The sequence below is a fragment of the Rhinolophus sinicus genome, chromosome 14 (genome assembly GCF_057876585.1).
Source record: "Rhinolophus sinicus isolate RSI-liver-muscle chromosome 14, RSI-T2T, whole genome shotgun sequence".
Taxonomy (NCBI): domain Eukaryota; kingdom Metazoa; phylum Chordata; class Mammalia; order Chiroptera; family Rhinolophidae; genus Rhinolophus; species Rhinolophus sinicus.
In genome coordinates, this window is record NC_142514.1 from 182,845,137 (window position 1) to 182,866,199 (window position 21,063).

General features: G+C 58.6%; 2 protein-coding genes across 8 annotated transcripts; one reads left to right on the plus strand and one right to left on the minus strand.

Annotated features, from left to right (window-relative positions):
* Positions 1-1,375: 1,375 nt before the first annotated feature.
* Positions 1,376-16,804, plus strand: EHBP1L1 (EH domain binding protein 1 like 1). Of its 7 annotated transcripts, none has more exons than XM_074336687.2 (20): positions 1,378-1,771; positions 4,416-4,473; positions 4,677-4,772; positions 5,134-5,187; positions 5,278-5,456; positions 5,535-5,677; positions 6,222-6,290; positions 6,378-6,540; positions 6,703-7,447; positions 8,711-8,893; positions 9,339-9,496; positions 9,585-9,633; positions 10,059-10,670; positions 14,368-14,437; positions 14,561-14,616; positions 14,700-14,823; positions 15,100-15,199; positions 15,876-15,949; positions 16,069-16,183; positions 16,293-16,804. In XM_074336687.2, the coding sequence occupies exons 1-20, from the start codon at positions 1,668-1,670 to the stop codon at positions 16,390-16,392; spliced, it is 3,252 nt and encodes a 1,083-aa protein (XP_074192788.2). In that variant the 5' UTR covers positions 1,378-1,667; the 3' UTR covers positions 16,393-16,804. The 7 variants fall into 7 exon arrangements, with proteins under 7 accessions (XP_019593198.3, XP_074192788.2, XP_074192789.2 ...); XM_074336688.2 differs by having other exon boundaries at positions 8,717-8,893; XM_019737639.3 differs by having other exon boundaries at positions 1,376-1,771; positions 6,703-8,893.
* A 269-nt stretch (positions 16,805-17,073) lies between these two features.
* On the minus strand, positions 17,074-20,843 carry KCNK7 (potassium two pore domain channel subfamily K member 7). The gene is made up of 3 exons (XM_019737648.3): positions 19,367-20,843; positions 17,647-18,045; positions 17,074-17,370 (listed from the first exon to the last, which is right to left on the minus strand). Exons 1-3 carry the CDS (start codon positions 19,683-19,685, stop codon positions 17,165-17,167), a joined length of 924 nt encoding a protein of 307 aa, XP_019593207.3. The 5' UTR covers positions 19,686-20,843; the 3' UTR covers positions 17,074-17,164.
* Positions 20,844-21,063: the final 220 nt, after the last annotated feature.

The window sequence follows — 21,063 nt, forward strand, 5'->3', positions numbered from 1 at the left end:
TGAGAGCAGAGCCCCAGGCTTTGGTGCATAAGACGGGCTGTGAGGGGTGATTAGGGTCCCAGACGCCCCCCATTCTGCACTTAACCTCATACAGACCGCCAGCTTCTGCCCCACAGCACTTGGGACCTTGAGAGTTGTAAGTAAAAAGCTTTCTCAGAGTAAACCGAGGGCCACACTGCTGGGACTGGGAACCAAACCCAGGTGTCAGGCCCACCGGAGGAAGCCTGCACATTTGGGGACGATGGATGCCCAGACCACCTGCACACACAACAAACAACCCCACAACTTCAGAGACTTAAAAAAAAGGACCTGGAAGTTACACACTTAGCTTTTCAGGCTGCTCATACCCATGACCTGCTTCAGTCACTTGCCTTCTGGAGACAACTCGGCTAGCAATCCCACCAGATCAGACTCCTGTTCAAACCGAGTATTTATCAAGCACCAGGCTACTGTCCATTCACAAACCTTGCATAGCGTTGTTGCTGTCAGGGAGGGAATGGGCTGCTGTGCTGCCCCAGGACAGTTCTCTAACTTTGGGCCTGATACCTGCAGGGCGGGTGGATAGGCAACAGGGCTCTAATCTAGGTGTGAACAGAGCAGGGAACGCCCTGGGCAGGCTTCCCAGGGAGAGTAAACACACACACACTTTCCCATCCATGATAACGGGTTCCACTTGAAACCTCACAAAATCAGCTAGGTTCCATAATAAATACCAGCTTTCCTTGTACAAATACAAATTTCCAAGGTTTCACCCTCTCAATGACGGTGTAAAAGGTGGAACTATTGTTATTCATATTTAACAGAGGTAGAAACTGAGGCTCAGAGTGGTAGTGCTTTGCCCAAGGTCACACACTTGTTGGAAGTCAGGATTTGAACCTCCAGCTGCTTGTGACATACTGCGATTATCTTCCTACCTGACAGCTAAGGAATCAGGTTCCAAAACTGGCAAATGGGTGCCCACAGGTAGAACCATACAGATTGGTCCCTGACTCTGGTTAAGATGTGGGTGGTAACAGGAGTCTGCCACCCCAGTGTTGAGGACAGTTAGCTCTGGCCCAGACACGCACTGTGACACTGAGCAAGTCTCATCCCTTTCCTGGGTTTCTGTTTCCCAAACTGTGAAAGGGGGCCTCCAGTACGTATCCCCCAAGGCTGCGGGCCAGGAAGGGAGGCAGCCCTGGCAGCGCTTGCGAGGGCTTCACCAAATTGCTGGTTGATCTCTCTCAGGCACGCGCATCCACACCGCCTCGGGTTGCAACCAACTGGTGCCGTGGTCTTGGAGGCCCCACCACCCTTCAATCGCCGCGCAAGGCCCCGGAAGCCCTGCCGCCCCGCCCCCGCACTCCCCGCCCGGCCCCCGCACTCCCTAGAGCCCCGCCCGCCTTCCGACGGGGGTGCGGCTCCAGGAAACGGCGCGGTCTCCACTCAGCGCTCCTGCGACCCGACGCTCCCCAGACGACCCCGCAGACTCAGCCAGACCACCAGGCGTGCCCCAGCGGCGGCGGCGGGGACAGCAGCCCCAGGGCCGAGCCTAGGACACCTCCGCACAGACGGGGCGGACTGTGCGGCTAGGAACCCGGGAGGCCATGGGGACCTGGGCCGGGCCAGCGGTCGCGAGCCATCGGGAGCCTCGGGTCTGAGGAGCGGGCGGTGGGGCGGCGGGGGCCATGACCTCAGTGTGGAAGCGCCTGCAGCGCGTGGGCAAGCGGGCCGCCAAGTTCCAGTTTGTGGCCTGTTACCACGAGCTGGTAGTGGAGTGCACCAAGAAATGGTGAGTGGGATGGAGGCTTGGGGGATACCCCAGACTGGCTGGACTCCCGTCCGGCCTTTGGAGCCTGAGAGAACCCTGCTCCCAGCCTAATGGCTAAAGGGGCCCCTACCCCAGCTTGGGCCCTGGTTTCCCAGGCACAGGGACTCAGAAGGGCCCTTGCAGCTTGTGGGACCCCCCTAGAGTTGGGGAATGTCAGAGCTTTGGGGGAGTGGAGGTTAGGACTTCCGGGCCGAGAATCTGTCTGTGCCCACACTTCCCTCAGCTGCGCTCAGGGCCGGGGGAAGGGAGGCCTCATGTTTTTGGCCAGAGGGATGGTTCAGGGTAGCACCAGGAAAGGCAACAAGTTTTGAGGTGTGTGGGCCGACCGGCTGGGACAGAAACCTCCACGGACCTCAGTTGAGCGCAGAACAACGATGTCGCCCCCCCCCACCCCCACTTGTTGAGCCAGAGGAACATCCCCCCATCCCCCCACCCCGTTCAGCCAGACTGGGCTCTGGGAGGCTGGATTCATCTTCACAATGTCCTTAAAAGGGGAAACTGAGCACTGGAAGGAATAAGGAGGGAGGTGGCGGGGAGCGGCTTAAAGGGGCCTCAGGGCCTAGGAGGTTGTGGGTCCGTGGGGAGATGGCCTGGCATGGGCAAGGTGGTGGGGTGGGGAGAGATAAGGGGGTGCAGGACCCAGCCTGGACTGCTGAAGAGCCCAGGGGCATCTTGTTCACATGTCCCCATTGCAGCTGCCCAGGCCCCTGCGTCACACCCTAAATATACGTGCTCATGGGTATCAGCTTCCCTTGGCTGGATTAGGGCACAGCTGTGGGGACCTCACCCGCCAGGCAGGGGCTAAATTTAGGCTCCCAAGAGGAAGGGCTGCGGGGGCAGGAAGGGACCATGGGGTCCAGCGGGAGGAGGGTGAAAAGGAGGCTGGGGTCACTTGGGTAGTTGCCATACCTCTGGTCTTGACCGAGCCAGCCAGAGGGCTGTTCACGCCATTTGGCAAGACAGAGAGAGGTCAGGGTCTGGCTGGGGTAACACAGCACAGGGCCGGTACTTGAACTCTGGCTTCTGCCTTCTGCCTTCTGCCCCTGCATCCTGGATGAGGCCAGGAGGACACCAGGCCTGGTCCTAGAGAGCAGGCAGAGGGTGTGGGCAACGTCAATTCATCTGAGTCACAGGGGACAGGCAGCGTCTTCTGGGCTTCTGAGCCTGGAGCCCAGGCTAGGAAGCTGCCTCTGCCCAGGTCCCAGCTCCCCAGAAGGACGTGCCCAGCCTGAGTCAGGCTGCCTGGCCAGGCCCCGCCCTCCCTAGTCACCCCTTCTCTACTTCCCCTTTCTGGGAAGGCCCCATAGATACCCTTGTTCAGCCATTGCCTGCAATTTGGGGTTGGGGAGGGGAGTTTGGCTCCAGGCCAAAGGGCTCTAGGATCAGCTGTGTGACCTTGCCTGGCCCCCAACCTCTCTGGTCCTCAGCATCCTCAGGGGTTGACAGGAGAGCCATTTTATCTTGCCTCCGCCTCCAGAAAGGCAGTGAACTGGGTGAATCCAAGTATCCTGGCATGGGACTGGGTACACGCAAGGAGGGCTCTTATGCTGCCTTCGGCCTGATGGTCCCCTCAACCATCCCCCCCTCCTGGGCAGCAGTTGGACCCTCTAACGCAAAGGTGCCCTCTCCCTCCCAGGCCCAGACATGTGTTCAGTGTTTGGGACTGGGTCCTGTGCAGGCCACTTTCTTCTAAGTTTGTCTCTGTCCCCTCACATCTCTGCCTCTCCTCTTAATCTGCCTCGGCAGATGCTGTTCAGCTTAGATATCACCTTCTGGAAGTCTTCCTTGATGCCCCTCATGGAAGGCAGGGTCCCTGCAAAGCTAGGGTCCAGGGCTCTGGGTTTGAGAGGTGGGGAGCATGGCTGACTCTCGGGGCCCCTAACCCCAGCAAAGGATTGGGCATGGAAGGCCCTGGGAGGGTCTCTAATAAGCTGTCCCTCTGCCTCTGACCACCTCTTACCACCTATCCCTCACTCTGACTTCAACCTCCGACTTCCCACTTACTGCTCCCTCTACCTGGGCCCCTCCTCCAAACCCCAAACCCTCGCACAGCCCATCCCTCCCCGACCCATGTCTCTGCTCCCACACCAGACCTCAAGGAGACCCAAGTGGCTCTCTCCCGCTCCCTGAAGTCAGCTTGTTATTTTCCTTTTTGATTGGCCCTGTTCCACCTCTGTTTTCCTCAGCTCCAGAAGGGTCTTGCTTCCCCTTTGCTCTACTCTGCCCCCAAACTGGGCTGGGTTCACTCCACAAATATTTGTGAGTGAATGGACTTCTTTTTCTCGTGTGTCTCTCCCTGTGTGTCTCTTTCAGGGTCCTTGTGTGTTTCTCTGTATCTCTCTGTCTATATGTGTGCCTGTCTCTCTGTATGTCTCCGTCTGTGTCTCCCTTTATAACCCTTGCTGACCCACATCAGGCCTTTGCCCTTCTGCCCAGGGCCCCACCCTACCTCAGCAGCCCCACCCTGTTCTTTGTGGCCCCAGATAAAGGGCTGACCATGCCTCTCCTGGGGGAGGGGGATGTGGGTAGAAGGAAGACCTGGGAGGAGATAGAGGGGCTGGGTGGCCTGACTGAGTAGCCCCCTTTCCTCTCCCACCCCGCTCAGGCAACCAGATAAGCTGGTGGTGGTGTGGACCCGGCGGAACCGACGCATCTGCTCCAAGGTGGGGGAGGTGTCGACTGGGGATCCAGGCTGGGAGTGGGGCCAATGAAGGGGTGTGGGTAAAGCAGGTGAGGGCTGATGGGGGCGTGGAGTCAGGTTCAGAACCCAGAGAATGCAGAGAACGATGGGATCAAGGTTGGAGACAAGGGCAAAGGGTGAGGGGAAGAGTTAAGATTCGGGGAGGACTCAGACTGCTCCTTGTAGGCCCACAGCTGGCAGCCAGGCATCCAGAACCCATACCGGGGCACCGTGGTGTGGATGGTACCTGAAAATGTGGACATCTCCGTGACCCTCTACAGGGTGAGTCTAGCCCTCCACATAAAAGGGACTGGGTGGGCAATTCCAGCCCCAGGCAGCCACAGACGTCCCCTGGTGGGTTATCTATCCAAATAGTAAAGAACAGAAGGGTGAGACCAAGAATTGCAGCAGGAGCCTACTCAGCATGAGTGGCCAGGAGGTCACCTTGGAGGAGGTTGCAGTTACCCGCCACATGCAGCAGGAGAGACAGCTGGGATAAGAAGCTGGGGGGAGCATCCTAGGCAAGATAGACCAGCATGTGTGCAGGCCCTAACCCAACACCTCCTAAGCCAGCGCAAGCTCTTCTCTCTGCACTGCTCCTGCCCCAGTAGCCCCTGTAGTAACCAGCGTCCCTTTCTCCCAGGACCCCCATGTGGACCAGTATGAGGCCAAAGAGTGGACGTTTATTATTGAGAATGTGAGTGACTGGGGTGGGCTGGGGCCTGGGGTCTTGGACTCTTGGGCAGCACTCATGCTTGTTCCCTTGCCCCTCCGCCCCGGCCCACAGGAGTCTAAGGGGCAGCGGAAGGTGCTGGCCTCTGCTGACGTGGACCTGGCCCGCCATGCGGGGCCTGTGCCTGTCCAAGTGCCTCTGCGGCTGCGGCTAAAGGCCAAGTCTGTGAAGGTGGTACATGCGGAGCTGAGCCTCACCCTCTCGGGGGTGCTGCTGCGGGAGGGCCGTGCCACGTGAGTGCCCTACCTGCCCTCTTGGCCCCAGTCTGCAACCTGTGACCCCAACCCTCACCCCTGACCTCTGACCCCCAGGGATGATGACATGCAGAGTCTTGCGAGCCTTATGAGCGTGAAGCCTAGTGACGTGGGCAACTTGGACGACTTTGCTGAGAGTGACGAGGAGGAAGCTAGTGGTCCAGGGGCCCCTGAGACACGGGCTCATGTCCCCCAGCCAGGTGGGCTCACAACCTTCTGTGGATTGAGACCACCAAGACCTAGGGAGGGTGGGTGATGACCCAGGCCATAAGCCACTTGCCATGTGGGGGCAGGGCCAGCTTGTGACAGGAACTCATGATTTCCCAGGCAGCCCCAACCTGCTCTGCAGCCCTGATTATCTACACTTGGCCCCTGGTCCTGTGGTGGCCTGGGTCCTTAGCTAAGTCCTGCGGGATGGGTTCCCAATGCCTCCCTATACCCCTGACCCTCTCCTCACCCCTGAGTGGGTGCCTACCCAGCTCTGTCCCTGCCCTATGATAGCTGGGCCAAAAATGCAGTCCCTAGCTTCCTTATCCCTCCCTTTTGCTTGTTAAGGCTTTTTTTCTGTCTGTCCTGTTCTCTCTTTTTCTCTGCATCCATGGGCCTGTCTCTTCTCGCAGGCCGGGGCAGTGCCCTGAGGCTGGGGCGTTTCCCAGGTAGGCCCAGCAAGCTAGTTGGACGGATGGGGTCAGACCTGCAGGGCCCTGATCTGGGCTGACCCTGTCCCCCAAAACTCTACCACAGATCCTTCTCGGGAGCTGAAGACACTTTGTGAGGAGGAAGAGGAGGGCCGAGGACAGCCCCAGCAGGCAGGTGAGGCCCAGACTGGGGCTGAGTGGGGACTGGACCTCCAGTCACAGGTCCTAGGCCTCAGTGCCCCCTCCCTTCCTTCCTCCCCAGTTGCCAGCCCTTCTAGTGCTGAGGATACCAGCCCAACCCCTGTGAGTGCCCCTGCACCCCCAGCCAGGGCCTCCCGGGGCCAGGGGTCAGAAGCAGCTACTATATCAGGGGGCCAGATGGGGCCTGAGGCCCCAAGGTCCCCAGGAACCCCACCGGAGACGAGGTGAGTTTTGGAACCAGCCCCTCCTTCCCCTGCCCACTGTTAGGATGCTGCACTCCCCCTACCAACCTGCCTTTCCAGTGCTCCAGCAATCTGAAGGGTGGGGGTTAGGGCTGAGAGTGGGGGGCCAAATGAATCCAATGTCCCCTCCTGATCTCTCTTCAGGTCCTCAAGACAGCCAGCCCAGGACATGGCCCCCACCCCGGCCCCTCGGCTCCGGAAAGGCTCTGATGCCCCCTGGCCCTCAGTCCCCCAAGGGAAGAATGAGGCCTCTAAAGCTTCAGGGGCTCCCCCAGCGAGAGTGGGTTCTGCTGGGGAGACCCAGGCCCAGGCAAGCCCTCAGGAAGGGACAGAGGCCCAGGGAGCCAGGTTAGGCCCAGGCACTGAGGACGGAGGCTGCAGAGACTCTTTGAGAGGGCAGAAAGCCAAGGTTGAGGAGGGAGCCATTGGGGACAGGCCAGAGGCCAGTGGGGTGGGCACTGAGCAGGGGTCAGGAGTCAGAGGAGTAAACACTAAGAGGTCAGAGGTCAGAGCTGGGGAGGCTGAAGAGAGTTCAGAAGTTAGTCAAATGGATGCTGAGCAGAGGTCAAAGGTGAGACATGTGGACACTAAGGGACCAGAGGCTAAAGGGGTGATGTGTGAAGAAAGATTCAAGGGGACACCTGAGGCTCCTCCAAGGGGATCTCAGGGGAAGACAGGGGTCAGGACCGGGGATGAGTCTCCTATAATCCAGAGCCCACCCCCAGCAGAGCCTGAAGGGTACTCTGGGCATCTCAGTGACCCCAAGGGGGTCAGGGCTGCTGCAGGCCAGGAGAGAGAGGGTGCAGAGGTGAGGGGTGGAGCCTCTGGTGTTGGGGGGACACGCCTGGAGCAGGGTCCCTCTGTTGGAACAGCAAGCACTCCGCCCCAGGTGAGCAGGTACCAAGGGGCCCCACCAGCAGCTGACCAGGGGGTGATGTCTAAGGATCTGGGGATCTGGGAGGCAGAAACGGGGGATTTGAGGGTTATGGGAACAGAGATGGGGTTGGCAGAGTCAGAGGTTTGGGTGACCCAGGAGACAGAAGCAGGGAGATCAGGGTTCCCAAAGATAGAGACTGGGACAGCAGAAGCTGATATATTGGGGGCCCAGACAGAGGTAGCAAGATCATGGGTCCTGGAATCAGAGGCTGCTGGGAGGGCAGAAGCTGAGGAACTGGAGACCCCAAAAACAGAGGTGAGAGTTTCAGGGACCCTGGGGGCAGAGCCTGGGATGGCAGAGTGTGAGGTACTGGGGACCCAGAAAACAGAGGCTGGGGGTTCAGGAGTTCTGGAGATAAAGAGCAGGATGTCAGAGATATTGGGGACCCAGGAGATACCAGGGAGCTCAGGGGTACTGAGGACAGGAGCTGAGAAAGCAGAATCTGCAATATTGGGGGCCCAGGAAACAGAGGTAGGAGGTTCTGAGGTACCAGAAATAGAGGCTGGGAAGGCAGAGGCTGAGATATTGGGGACCCAGGAGATACCAGGGAGCTCAGGGGTACTGAGGACAGGAGCTGAGAAAGCAGAATCTGCAATATTGGGGGCCCAGGAAACAGAGGTAGGAGGTTCTGAGGTGCCAGAGATAGAGGCTGGGAAGGCAGAGGCTGAGATATTGGGGACTCGGGAGATAGAGGTGAGGGATTCAGAAGTCTCATTGATAAAATCTGAGATATCAGGGACCCAGGAAACAGAGTTAGGGGGTTCCCAGGTTCCAGGGTTTGAGGCTCAGACAGAAGCTGAGGAATTGGGGATCCAGGAGATAGCAGCTGAGGGTTCAAGGATCCCAGAGATGGAGAAAGTGGTGGGGGATTCAGGGACCTCAAGGCCAGAGATTGGAAGGGCAGAGGCTGAGGGACAGGGGACTCAACAGACAGAAACTACAGTTTTGGAGGCTAAGAAGACTATGATTTCAGGGGACCCAGAAGCAGAGACTGGGCTCTGGGGGACCCTCATAGATGAGGCTTTAAAGGCCCCAGTCACTAGCTATGGAGTTTTAGGGTCTCAGGGAACAGAGGCAGAGACTACAGTATTGAGGTTCCAGGAAGCAGAGGCTGGGGTTTGGGGGTTATCAGAGGCTAAGTCTGGGGTTTGGGGGGCTCAGGAAACAGAAACGGAAGTTTTAGGGCCTCCTGAGAACCAGTCTGGTACTTTTGAGGCCCAGGAAGCAGAGGCTGGGGTCTCGGGAACCGAGAAGGAAAAAGAAGCTGAGGGAAGCCTGCCAGAGGCCAGCCCGACTGAGGCACAGGTGGCCAATGGGGCAGGGGCTGGGGTGCCCAGGCCCTCAGGGGCCTCTTCCCCAAAGGAGCCGGAAGAGGCCAGGAGGCTGCGGGGCAGCCAGGTAGGGATGGGGACCGCCGAGGACCGTCGTTTGCTTCCCACTAACCTGAGGCTGCGCTAACGGCGGCTCTGCATGGACCCACCTGGCCGACCGGGGTGGGGTGGGATGGGCTCAGCTTCAAGGAGCCCCCTGACCCCTTCCTCTCTCAGGATGCCCTGGCTCCCCGACCCGTCTTCCCTGGGCTGCATGGAGCGGGACATCTCTAAGCTGATTTTCTGGGCTGACCTGAGGTGTGGCTGCTGGTGACCTCTGATCTTGTCTGGGGGCCACTGACCTTTAGGCGACCTTGGTTGATAACACCAGAGCTGGAAACCCTTTTGCCTGGCCCCAAGGCTCTGGCTAGTGGTCTCTGGTGACCCCTGCAAACCCAGAGCTGGGGCTGTTCTATGCCCAGGGGCAGAGGGTCCCATATTCACATTTGCTAAGCCCATCCCTGTGTTGCCAGGCACCACCTGCTCTGGTCAGCTCCAGCCAGTCCCTACTGGAATGGTGCCAGGAAGTCACTGCTGGCTACCGTGGCGTCCGTGTCACCAACTTCACTACATCCTGGCGCAACGGCTTGGCTTTCTGTGCCATCCTGCACCGATTCTACCCAGACAAGATGTGAGCTGCCAGAGGGGGTGGGAATGAATTGGGGAGCCTGCCAGGAGGGCAGTGGGAATGCCGCCTCTGACCACTGCTCTCTCCACAGCGACTATGCCTCCCTTGACCCACTTAACATCAAACAGAACAACAAGCAGGTGAGAGGGGGATGGAGCAATGCTTGGAGGGAAAAATGGTCTAGAGCCAGGCCTACGTCCAAGATTTGGGATCGGTCTGTCTGTTGGAGAAGAATCTGTGGCCTGGTGGGCCCCAGCTGTGGCTTTTGGAAGTTCTGCCACTTTTTACCCTTTTGGTCTTTTAAATTGTTTGTTTTCCTTAGTTTAGTTTTGTTTTTTTAAAGCATATTTCCACTAGATAGTTTTTCCAAAACCAGCTTTTGGTGCGTGGTTGCTGGGTAACGCGAGGCCGGGCCCTGTTGCTATAGTTCCCCCAATAGGAAGGTGGGGGTGTTACTAGGCAAACCCTAGCTTGCAGGTCGCGGGGACCCTGGGTGGTCAAGGGCGGGGTCGCGGCGTTGCTGGGTAACTCCCGCCACCGCTAACCACAAGCACACCGTTCCTAGGCCTTCGATGGCTTCGCCGCCCTGGGCGTGTCGCGGCTGCTGGAACCAGCTGACATGGTGCTGCTGTCGGTGCCGGACAAACTCATCGTCATGACGTACCTGTGCCAGATCCGTGCCTTCTGCACGGGACAGGAGCTGCAGCTGGTGCAGCTGGAGGGCGGCGGCGGCGCCGGCACGTACCGCGTGGCCAGCGCCCAGCCCAACCCGCGCGACGGCCTGGACGCTGGCGGCTTGGCGCAGCGGCTCCGCGAGCACCGGGCCGAGGCACCCGAGGAGCCCAAGGAGACCCCGGAGGTGGCCTCCAAGGACCGCGGGACTGAGGCCTCCCAGGAAGTGCGCTCTGCAGAGGCCCCAGCCGAGGGCCCCGGAGCACGAGCGTTGGTGCCCCCGGCGGAGGGGCTAGTGAATGGGGCCGGAGCGCCGGGTGTGGGGGGCGGCGTGCGGCTGCGGCGGCTGTCGGTGAATGGGGAGGCCGGGCCGGTGCCCCCGCCCCGGGCGCATGGCTCCTTCTCCCACGTGCGCGACGCCGACTTGCTAAAGAAGAGGCGCTCGAGGCTACGGAACAGCAACTCCTTCTCGGTGGACGACCCGGACCCCGGAGCCGCGGCTGCGGTGAGCGCCTTCCTGTGACACGGGTCGGAGGTCGTAGGGAGCAGGGCCGAGAAGAGCCCCAAGGGCGAAGCTGGCAGGGGGCTGGAAGCTTCAGGGAGGGGGACTCAGCTGGAGCGGGGAGGTGCTTTCTGATCAGAGCCACCTTTCTGAGCCGAGTGACTGGTGCTTGCAGAAGAGTCTTCTAGAGAGGTAGTGAGCTCCCTGTCAGGGGACACAGGACAACGAGGCCCTCCAGGCCCCCCGAGCGGCTCTAGGGGCAGCGTCCTGGCCTTTGCTTCCAGCCTTGGGATATGTGCTCGTGGTTTTCAGGCTTAGCACCCAGTTCCTGAAATCATGGGCTACAGTAGAAAGTTCCCAGAATATTCCAGGTTATCTGCACTCAGCTCAGCGCTCTTTGGTTGGGGCGTTTCTTTCCTTGCAGGTGGCCCCTGGTCAGCCAGCAGCCACCAGCTGCCCTGGAAGTTGGGGCATGGTTTCTATATTCATGGGGGCTGTCCAGGGCCTCCCAGCCCCAAGATTCTCTGACTTGGTCTTTAACTCCAGATGCTGGAGACCAATTTCCTCTTTTCTGTATTAATAGGAGATTGGTGATGGGAGACCCTGTTGGGCACCCATGTTCCCCCATTCCCTGCAGGTTTCAGGTCAGAGTCTCCCAGGGTGTCGCATGGTCACTGTACTGAAGGAGAGATGGTCCCAGAGAGGTTAGGGGTTTGCTCGAGGACTCAGAGTCACTGCAGTTCATCATGGACTTTCCAGCTGGGGTTCCACCCACTGCACCGCTCTGCCTGTGGCAGCAGGAACAGCTGTCAGGCCACTCCAAGCCTTCAGCTGCCTGAGGATGACCCCTGAGTTCCAAGAAAAGGGCAGAATAAACTAGCAAAGGTTTTGTGGAAGAAGCAGCCATTTGAGCCAGGTTCCTAGGATGGGCAGGTTTCCCAGGGGAAAAATGGGAGTGGTGGTTTTCAAGTGTAGGGGCCTACACAAGAAAAAATGTGGCAATAGGAAAGCTCAAGTCTCATGTAGGGACCTGCCGGGCATCTCCTGTGAGGTCCGCAAGCAGCAATGATGCCCTCCTGGGGAGCAGGCATCCTGAGTGCAGGGCCAGAGATGCAGCGTTGAGCCTGTGATGACTGACAGGGAGGGCTCCAGAGGCACCCATAGGAGATGTGATAGACAGGAGTCGGAGGAACACAGCCACCCCCAGCCTGTCTGTTGGCCTCTAGACACAGCCTTGTTAATGTGTGTCATTGGCTCTTTAAATCTTAAAGAGGAGACTCCATCCTACAGTCTTCTGGGCCCAAGTTGCAGCATCTGGTCCTTCTAAGCCAGACCCCGCTCCGGCCCTTGTCCCACAGGAGATATTTGACCCGTGGGACTGGAGGGGACTGCTTGTTTGCCACTCCCATCCTTCATGCATTCAGTGGGAGAATGTTGGGCCTATCCTCGCCTTTGGGAGCTCTCAAAGTCCTGGAGTGGGATGAAGACAGGAAAGTTGAATCTGGGGTGGGGCTGAGGCGCTGCTATGAAGAGGACAGCATGCCTCTGGTGCATCCCAGCAAGGCTTCCTGGAGGAGGGGCCACACATAAGGGTGTAGAAAGGGGAATTTGGGTCAGACATGAGGAAGTGTTGGAATTCCCATCAGGGCTGGTGTGAGTAAGCTCAGCTGCTGCTGAGGTTGGGGTTTCTCCACTCTCCTGCCTCTGCATGCCCTGGCATTTGAGCTCTTGCTGTGTGCCTGGCCTGCCCCCACACCCTTCATTGACTCCTCACGATGGCCCTTCCAGGGAATGACCATTCCATTTTGTAGGTGGGAGCATTGAGGCTCTGGTTGATGAAGAAAGAGGCAAAGGAGTTGATACAGGTTCTGAGCCTGAACTCTTAAATGGCACCCTCTACTGGGCCCAGTGCTATTGACTGGCTCTGTGACCCTGGTAAAGGCACTTAACCTCTCTGTGCTCTTTTCCTGAGGATGAGAGATAAATAAATGTATGAAAGTTCTTTACAAAGTGGCCTTGAGGCACCACTTAGGGGTGTCCTCTAAAAAGGGAGCTGTGTTTTTCCCCAGATGCCTTTCTGGAGTACCTGCAACCCCAGGTTACCCAGGGCTGGGATTTCTCCCCATTTTGTGTTCAAGGACCCAAACAGAGGCCCAGCTCAGAGACAAACAGCAAATTGATGGCCAAGCTTGGGAATAGACCTTTGGACTAGACAGCCCTGGGCTGTAGGCCAGGCCCTGTATAAGCCTCATCTCTAGCCCTCAGTTTCCTCATCTGTAACGTGGGAATAGTAGTCATCCCTGCCTCCCAGGGTTGTTGGGAGAACTAAATGAGCCAATACATGCACATGTCCACCACATGAATGCTTAATCGGTGTCAGCCATTATTGTGAATCGGTGTACCCTGAATGCATTCTCTGGGCCCTACCCTGTCTGCAGGGGCTACTTCTGGTCGGGGAGACGGGTAACCAACAGTCATGACAGGGTGGATGGGAGGTTGGAGCTGTGATGGGGAAGGCCCAGGAGGCCATGGAGGGAGCATCTGCCCAGCCTGGGGCTCAGGGGGCGCTTCAGGAGGCATGAAGCTCAGGGAGGGAGGGAAAAAGTATCATGGGAGCCTGAAAGGGCCTCTGGAGGAGGTGGAGATGAGCTGGGTCATGAAGGTCAAGTTGGTGTCCAGCAGACTCCAGGCTGAGGAAGCTATTTGGGGAAGTGAAAGTCTATGACTGGCTGGAGGGTGGCATCTGGGTGGGGTTCAGGGTAGTGAGAGTTGAGCCTTGGCCTTGGCAATGAGTCTAGGGGCTGAAGTAGGTGTGGTGGAGGTTTTTAGGAAGACCTGTCAGTTGTGGCTTTAGGGTAAAGTCAGCAGGAAGGGCATGGGTGGTAGCTGGTGAGGAGGCCACTGACTGACCAGGCCAGAGAGGATGGCACCTGAGCCAGGGGAGTCCAGGGCTGCCTCAGACAGCTGCAGGATGGTGTGGACAGTGGGGTGGCTCAGCCTCTTCTCCCTGCCCTGTGACCTAGAAAGGTGGCCAGAGCAGGAGCCATCAAGGGGGCCAGGCTATCAGCTAAGCTGAAAGTCGGGGGCTCCCAGGGCTGACAGTCCCAGTGAGTCTCCAGGGGTGGGGCACATCCGTGGCCAGCCCTGTCCTTCCAGGCTAAAATTGGTAGGTCTGGCCAACCTGCCCTGTTTTGAGTGGTATGTTAAGTGGAGAAGTCTCCAGACGTGGGAATTGATAAGGTGGGAGGGTGCCCCCTTTTGGCCAGGAGATGGAGGTGCTAGCTCAGGATGACCACCTCAGGCCAGCTGGGTGTGTCACTGTGTGGGCCCCTAGCCATGGTGGAGATGCCAGCACGAGGCAATGGGAATCGGAGGTAGCCTGATGGAGCTCCATGGACGCAGGGACAAGAGGGGGAAGGAGGGGCCCCTGCTGGGCCCTTCATAGCCTTTCATCCCCAACTCTCACCAAAGCCCTGTGAGACCCCAGGAACCAGGGCGATGAGGCTCAGGGAGTGGGAGTGGACTGACTCAGGACCACAGGGCCAGGGAGGTGAAGGCCGTGGCCTGCCCTTGAGGAGGCACTTTCCCTAGAGGTGGTGGGTGTGGAGTGCTTTGCATGCAGGACTGGAGAGACAGCTGGGTGGGCTGGGTGTGGAATTGGGGAACCCCTCTAAGCCCTCACGGTCTCCTTCCTCCACAGGAAGGCCTGAGCTCTGATCCCAGCCCTGCTTCCAGCCCACCCACAGCCACAACCCTGCAGCAGCCCCCTGGTGAGTAGTTTTGAAGGGGTGTCGACCCAGCTCAGCTCAGGCTGCTCACAGATCCTGAGCTGGGGACGACTTCCCAGGGGCAGGTGTCAGTTGGGGGTGCCTTAGCCTGGTCTCTGTCTGCAGGTGGGAATACCCCATCGGAGGAGGCACCCCCAAGCCCAGGGGAGGAGGCTGGACTGGTAAGGTGGGCTGAGGTGGGAGGAGCTGGTGGTTGGGCACTTCCTAAGTAGGGCCTGACCTGAGCTCCCCCTTTCCACCCCAGCAACGGTTCCAGGACACAAGTCAGTATGTGTGCGCAGAACTGCAGGCCCTGGAACAGGAGCAGAAGCAGATAGATGGGCGGGCAGCAGAGGTGGAGACTCAGCTTAGGAGCCTCATGGAGTCAGGTAGGACGGCATCTGCAGCCCTCTTCCCAACACACACCACCAGATCTGCTCAGCTTGGCAGCCTTCCTGACCGTGGGAGGAGGCAAGGCTGGGGTCATCACCCCCATTCACAACTCAGCACACTGAGGCCCTGAGCCCAGAAGTGGCTTGCTGGAGGCACAGCTCTGGCTTCTGGGATGCCACAAGGGAGCAGGCCTCCTCCCCAAGCCCCAGCTGTGCTGCTCCTGACACCAGGGCGTCAGTGGCAGGCCTGGTGACTCTCCTGGCCCGGTTCAGGTGCCAACAGGCTGCAGGAGGAGGTGCTGATCCAGGAGTGGTTCACACTGGTCAACAAGAAGAACGCTCTCATCCGGAGACAGGACCAGCTGCAGCTACTGTAAGTGCTGGCTCCTCACCGTCCGGGCCCCACCCCTACCCACGCAGAGCCCACCGAGCGTGGAACCTCCACTACTTTGGTTAGGGCTATTCACTGCTTTCTTCTTTCTACGAAGATCTTATTGAAAAATTGCTCAGCCATCTTAATTTTTTTTCTAATGTCCTGTATGAAGTGTGTATGTTTTAAATTGGTACTATTTTTACTACTGAGAGAAAAATGTGGTACAGGCAGGTTGGGGCTGAGTGCCCCAATTTGACCTGCTCCTCAGGAATACCCAGGCCCAGAGAGGTCTGAGCTGGTTTCCCAAGTGGGGTCAGCAGCCACTCTGGCCCTCATCACCTCTGTAGTCGAGGCATTTAGCATTTTGAATTTTGCATTTTGAATTTTTCAGAATAATTTTAGTTTAATACGTGCTGTTTATGAGTAATGTTCATGCAAATAATCCCACTGGGTTCTTATTTTTTTAAAAAAACAAAGGTGGGTGGGAGGAGACAGTATAAACACCCAGCAGTTGGGAACAGTTGGGACAAAAGATCACTGCAGGGTATAGCTCTGCCCTCAGCCCAGCCCTCTGCAGGGACTGGTGGGGAAGTGGGATAGGGGCCAGGGAGTGGTCACAACCCTGGGCCCTCCCTCCAGTTCCCCTTTCCCTGACCTGGCACCCCCCGCCCCCCAGCATTGAGGAGCAGGACTTGGAGAGGAGATTTGAGCTGCTGAGCCGCGAGCTACGGGCCATGCTGGCCATTGAAGGTAGGAGATGGGGGCCAGGTGGGAGATGGGGGCCAGGTGGGAGATGGGGCCTTAAGGGCTGGGGCCCAGTACAGGGCAGGGGCGGGCGCCTCCTGACCCTCTGCCTCCTCCACCCTCAGACTGGCTGAAAACGGCCGCGCAGCAGCACCGAGAGCAGCTCCTGCTGGAGGAGCTGGTGTCGCTGGTGAACCAGCGCGACGAGCTGGTCCGGGACCTGGACCACAAAGAGCGGATGTAAGTGGGACCGCGCTGGGGGCCAGGGAGCGTCTCGGGTCGCACTCCCGAGGAGTGCGGGGCCTGGCACGCCGCTAGCTGGGGCTGATTTGCACCGGTTCCCTCCTAGCGCGCTGGAGGAGGACGAACGCCTGGAGCGCGGCCTGGAGCAGCGGCGCCGCAAGTTGAGCCGGCAGCTGAGCCGGCGCGAACGCTGCGTGCTGAGCTGAGGCTGCGCCGCCGTGGGGGAGTCCTCAGCTTTTCTGCTGCCGCCCGGGGTCGTCGCCCCAGCCTGCGCGCGGGACGACTGGGCCCTTGTGCGGCCTGTAGGGGCCGCCGTAGTCCCTTTACTGGGATGGGTAGGGCTGCCCCTCAGCGCCGTCCGGCCGTATTTATTTGTCCGTGTGAGTGTCTGTGCCTGTGTAAGTGTCCGTGTGTGTGTGTGTGTGTGTGTGTGTGTGTGTGTGTGTGCGCGTGTTCGCGTGTTCGCGGGGCGGGGGGTTCCCGGAGCGCCGCGCAGACCTCCTCCCCGACTGCAGGGCCCGGGCGGCCAGCCCCAAGGGAGCATGATGGCTGTGAACTATCGCGCCCCACCCTCCTCCGCTTCCTGTTCCTTGTGAGCAATAAATTTGAACAAGTCTACACCAGCGCCCACCCTTTCTCAGGACAGCTGGGTTTTCAATAGGCGGAAGGGGTTGGCGCTTAGGCTGATAAGGTTGTCTGCGATCCTAAATGGGGCTGTGCCGGCTCTGAGGTTCCCAGATGCCAGCGGAGGCGGTACCTCAGCCTGGAAGGATGATGGTGGTTTGGGTTGTTGATCACTATAGGGAAGAACCATTTCGAAAGAAGAGACAAAAGCATAATTGGGGTTGTTGCCCGTTTTAGTTTTTATTAACATTATTCCCTGAGGTGCTCACTTCCATCCCTCTCCTCCCGTCCCTAGAGGCTTCCTCTTCAGGCGTCTCCACCTGAAAGGAGTTCAGCTCCATCACCTGACACCTGTCAGCAAGCTGGGGCTTGTGCTGGGGCTGTGGTTGAGGGGGGCAGGGTGCTCAAAGACAGTTCGTCCTGGCCTAGGATGCCACTTTGGTCCTCGGTGGTCAAAGGACCACTGGACCCGAAGAACTTCACCATGGCACGGACCTGTGGCAGCTCCGAGAATGTCTCCACAGCCAGCAGCATGGCCAGGAGCCCCAGGAGCAAGTAACCTGGGGGCGAGAGGTTGCTAGGGCAGCTTTTGGGGTGCTGATGATGCTCCCTGCCCACCTCCCAGCTTGGTGACTCACCCTGGCACCTGATGCCACTCACAATTCTCAACACTCCCACCTGGGTTATTTCAAGTACAAATCCCACACCACACCCTGGGCAGGATCCCTCCATCTGTGAGGCTCAGCCCCCCCCCCCCGCCCCACTGGTTTATGGGAGTTGTAGTCCAAGCTCCTCTTCCCTCCTCTCCCCCTGATGCTCCTTGGAGCTGGACTCACTGAGAAGTGCGATCTGGCCAAGATGGTAAAGTGCTGGATGCAGGTCACGGCCGCGACCAGGCAGCAGGTCCCCCAGACCAATGGTGCTGAGCGAGCTGAAGCAGAAGTAGATGGCCTCCAGCAGGCTGCAGTTGCCCTGCAGAGCCCACAGAACCAGTGCTGGTAGCAGCACAAAGGTACCAGCTACTAGCAGGCCCAGTCCAGCTGCCTGTAGCAGCGCAGCCCTGGCCGGTGCCAGCTGCCAGCGGACAGCTACCCAGGCAAATGGGCAGCTGAGCAGAGGCAGTAGGCAGTGACGCAGTGTGGCCACAAGTGCTAAGGAGGCTGGCAGCCCCAACGCTGCGTAGACCACACAGAAGGCCTTTCCACCTGTGGATAACGGGGCCATGTGGCCATAACCTGGAGAAGGGAGAGACAGTGGACAATGAGCACTTGAGTGGAATGCCTGCTAGGGTCCCCACTTCCCCCAACATCGCTTCAGCAGAAGGCTGCCCTCTAGTGTCCGAGATGGCCAGAACTGTTCAGGTCCCTGTTCTGTAGCTCTGCTCACTCAGTGGGGGTCTTGGTCAAGTCCCTTAACCCCTCTGGGCTATTCTTATTTTCTAGAAAATGAAAGAAAAGAGACTATCTGCCCTCAGGCCTCTTTCAACTGGGACAATTCTGAGAACTGCTGTCCTGCCCCAGAGGGAGCCTGGCTTTCTGAGATTCCTCAGGTCTGCCCACTTCCCCTGGGCAGAACATCACCTACTGTTTCATTCCCCAAAGGTGCATCTAGTTATCCTGTGTGCTGGGCCTTGCACTGGAATCCGAGTCTGCTCAGGTCCTGCCATTTGGTGGGGGAGATAGGAAAGTCAGTCAAGACACTTGACATCAAGAGCTGCAAAAGAGGCAGCATGCATGAGAGAGGGAACTCAAGCCAAAAAAGCATGTGCAAAGGCAGGGAGCAGTGAGAGAGGGGGTGTGCTGGGAGAACAGGATCAGCTAGTCCAGAGGTTATAAACTCAAATGCCTAGAGGAGCCAGATGTGAGACAAGAGGGAGGGGTGGGGAGTGGGGTGGACCGGAGTGCATGTGCAGGCCCCGTTCCACTCCAGCCAGTATTTGGCCTTGCAGGGATTCGGGCTCAGTGAAAATAGATTTTTGGATTTTTCCAAAAGAGGTTGGAAAACACTTTAATTTAAAAAAATATTTAGAGACTTTGCCAGACAAAATCCTCCCAAGGCTGTGGGTCCCATTACTTTATTTCCTTGGGCCTTCCCACAATGCTTCCTCTGCCTGGAATTTTCTTCCCTCATTTCTCTGTCTTCTTGCCTTAGCTAACATCTCATCACGACTTCCTCCCCTAGGAGACTTCCCTTACACTTCCTCTTGAGTTGTGGTCCTGATCTGTACTCCCCGGGTTCCCTCCATTTCCCTCCATCCAAGAAGCCATCCCACAATTTGTTCCCTGCCTCACCTCAAGCCCATGGGGTCTCGGCAATGCTCCTGGGTATCAAAGGGTGCCTGGGGGTGGGGCTGGGAGGTCACACCCCTCCTGGCAGCTGAAGTTGAGGTACCAGTTAGGGTGTGTTGGTGTGGAGAGCCCCAGCTGTGATGTCAGGCCTAATAAGGCCTGAGCTCTGTCTGGCACTTTGGGGCTGGGGGAAGAGCTGCACTCTCAGGGATCCCAGGGAGCCATGGCCTCAGGAGCCCCCTCCTGCCGGGCCGCCTGGCGGCCTTACCCGTGGTGGTGAGGATGCTGGTAGTGAAGAGCAGGGCCGAGGGCAGATCCCAGTTCCTGGCCTCGGAGCCATTGCCCAGGCTGGAGACCCCATGGGCCTGGGCTATCAGGGCGGTGCCCAGCAGCTCGTCTAGTACCCCGGGTGGCAGGCAGGCTCTGTACTCCGCCTGGAAAGTGACCAACTCGGCCCTGAGTTTGGCCTGGAGCTGAAGTGCTGCTGGCCCCTCCAGGGCCTGGAACACCACAGCTCCAAGCCCCAGGGCCAGCAGGTGAGCCATGACCAGTAGCCCATATCGGGCCCAGGGCCTTAGACCCCACATGGTGTGCCGCCAGGGAGTCTGAGGTGCTCTGGGAGCTGGCTGCTCCACCGCAGGCACCTGGGAGGGGCTGGATGGGTGGGGCTGGGGGGAGGTGCTGTCTGTGTAGGTGGCTGAGAGGGAGAGAAGCCTGGGACACAGCTGCAGGGGTGTGTGGATCGAGGAGAGGAGACAGTTTAGGCTTGAAGAGAGTGGGATCACTCCTCCCAGTTTCTGGGGCTATTATTTGACCAATTTCCTGAAGCTGGGGTGGTGAGGGCTGGGTGGAGGAAGGTGAGGCTCAAAGAGGTAAGTGACTGGCTCCAAATCACACTGGTGGTTTTTTCAAGGACACACTCACTCAGTCACGTACTCCATCCCCTCAGCAGGGCCTTGAGGACAGACACAGGTCCCTTACCTCCTGGTGTTCACACAAGAAACTTGTTAGCAAGGAAACATGACATGTTCACCTTGTCATTTGCTCCCTGAAGGAAACCTTTGGCTAATGGGAGAGGACTGTCACTGGGAAGGCTTCTCTGGGAGTGACATTTCAGTTGGGGGATGAAAGGCCAGTGAGGGAGGGAAAGAGCTTGGGTGCGAAAGGAACTGGCCTGGCTGTGGGGGGAGAGCAAGGGGTTAAGGATGCAGGACCTGGAGGGCAAGTATGCCCCAGGGGACCTATGGAGGGTGTTATTGTAGGGGTCCTGGATGGAAAGCACAGTGGGATTTGGGATGGGTCTGGTGCAGACTGGTGTGTTAGGCAGTTGAGGATGCACAGAGGGCCCTGGACCCTTTGTGCCCTGCCCTCCCAAGTCCCACACTGCTGAACACCGGCGACACAGTAAACCTGGCTGCCATGGAGCATGCCGGGAAGGGGGCTGGGGAAGAGGAGCCTGGATTAGGATTAGAATCCCATGGCAGTAAGGGAGCTGTGCATGGAGCCAGGTGGCCGGGTGGGTCACTCCTCCTGTGTCCAGACCATGGGATAGAGACACACCCAACACACACCCCCAAGATGCTGCCCAGAGAGCTGTGGGTTCCTGAGTTCAGCGGGCTGCCCCGGCTGGGAGCCAGAGAAGGAGTCCCAGGGGAGGTAACATCGCAGCTGGCCCTGAGGATAAGCAGGGACCGTCTGGCCAGCAGGATGAATCAGGGTGAAGAGTTGCTTGAAATAGTGGGAAAGGCCTGGCAAGGGTGGGGAGGTAGGTAAGGCCAGTGCATATGGGTGCAGGGAGGCTGCCAAGGACCTTCAATGCCCGACCGAAGCCGGTGGACTTGACCCCAGGAGAAGGGTGTGGTGCAAAGCCTAAGCCCAGGCCCATTGTGCTGGGGGCATGAGGTCTCCAGGGTCATGTGGTGGGTTGGGTCCCTGGTTACCTCCAAGAAAGGTGACAGGCTATGC

Bases quoted from the DNA above. Each gene is read 5' to 3' on its own strand.
- KCNK7 (XM_019737648.3), bottom strand. From the start codon at position 19,685: ATGTGGGGTCTAAGGCCCTGGGCCCGATATGGGCTACTGGTCATGGCT. The intron at 18,046-19,366 runs GTAAGGCCGCCA...TCCCTTCTCCAG, and splicing joins CAGCATCCTCACCACCACGG to GTTATGGCCACATGGCCCCG. The intron at 17,371-17,646 runs GTGAGTCCAGCT...TCTCGCCCCCAG, and splicing joins TGGCCAGATCGCACTTCTCA to GTTACTTGCTCCTGGGGCTC.
- EHBP1L1 (XM_019737639.3), top strand. From the start codon at position 1,668: ATGACCTCAGTGTGGAAGCGCCTGCAGCGCGTGGGCAAGCGGGCCGCC. The intron at 4,773-5,133 runs GTGAGTCTAGCC...CCTTTCTCCCAG, and splicing joins TCTCCGTGACCCTCTACAGG to GACCCCCATGTGGACCAGTA. The intron at 8,894-9,338 runs GTAGGGATGGGG...CTGTGTTGCCAG, and splicing joins GGAGGCTGCGGGGCAGCCAG to GCACCACCTGCTCTGGTCAG.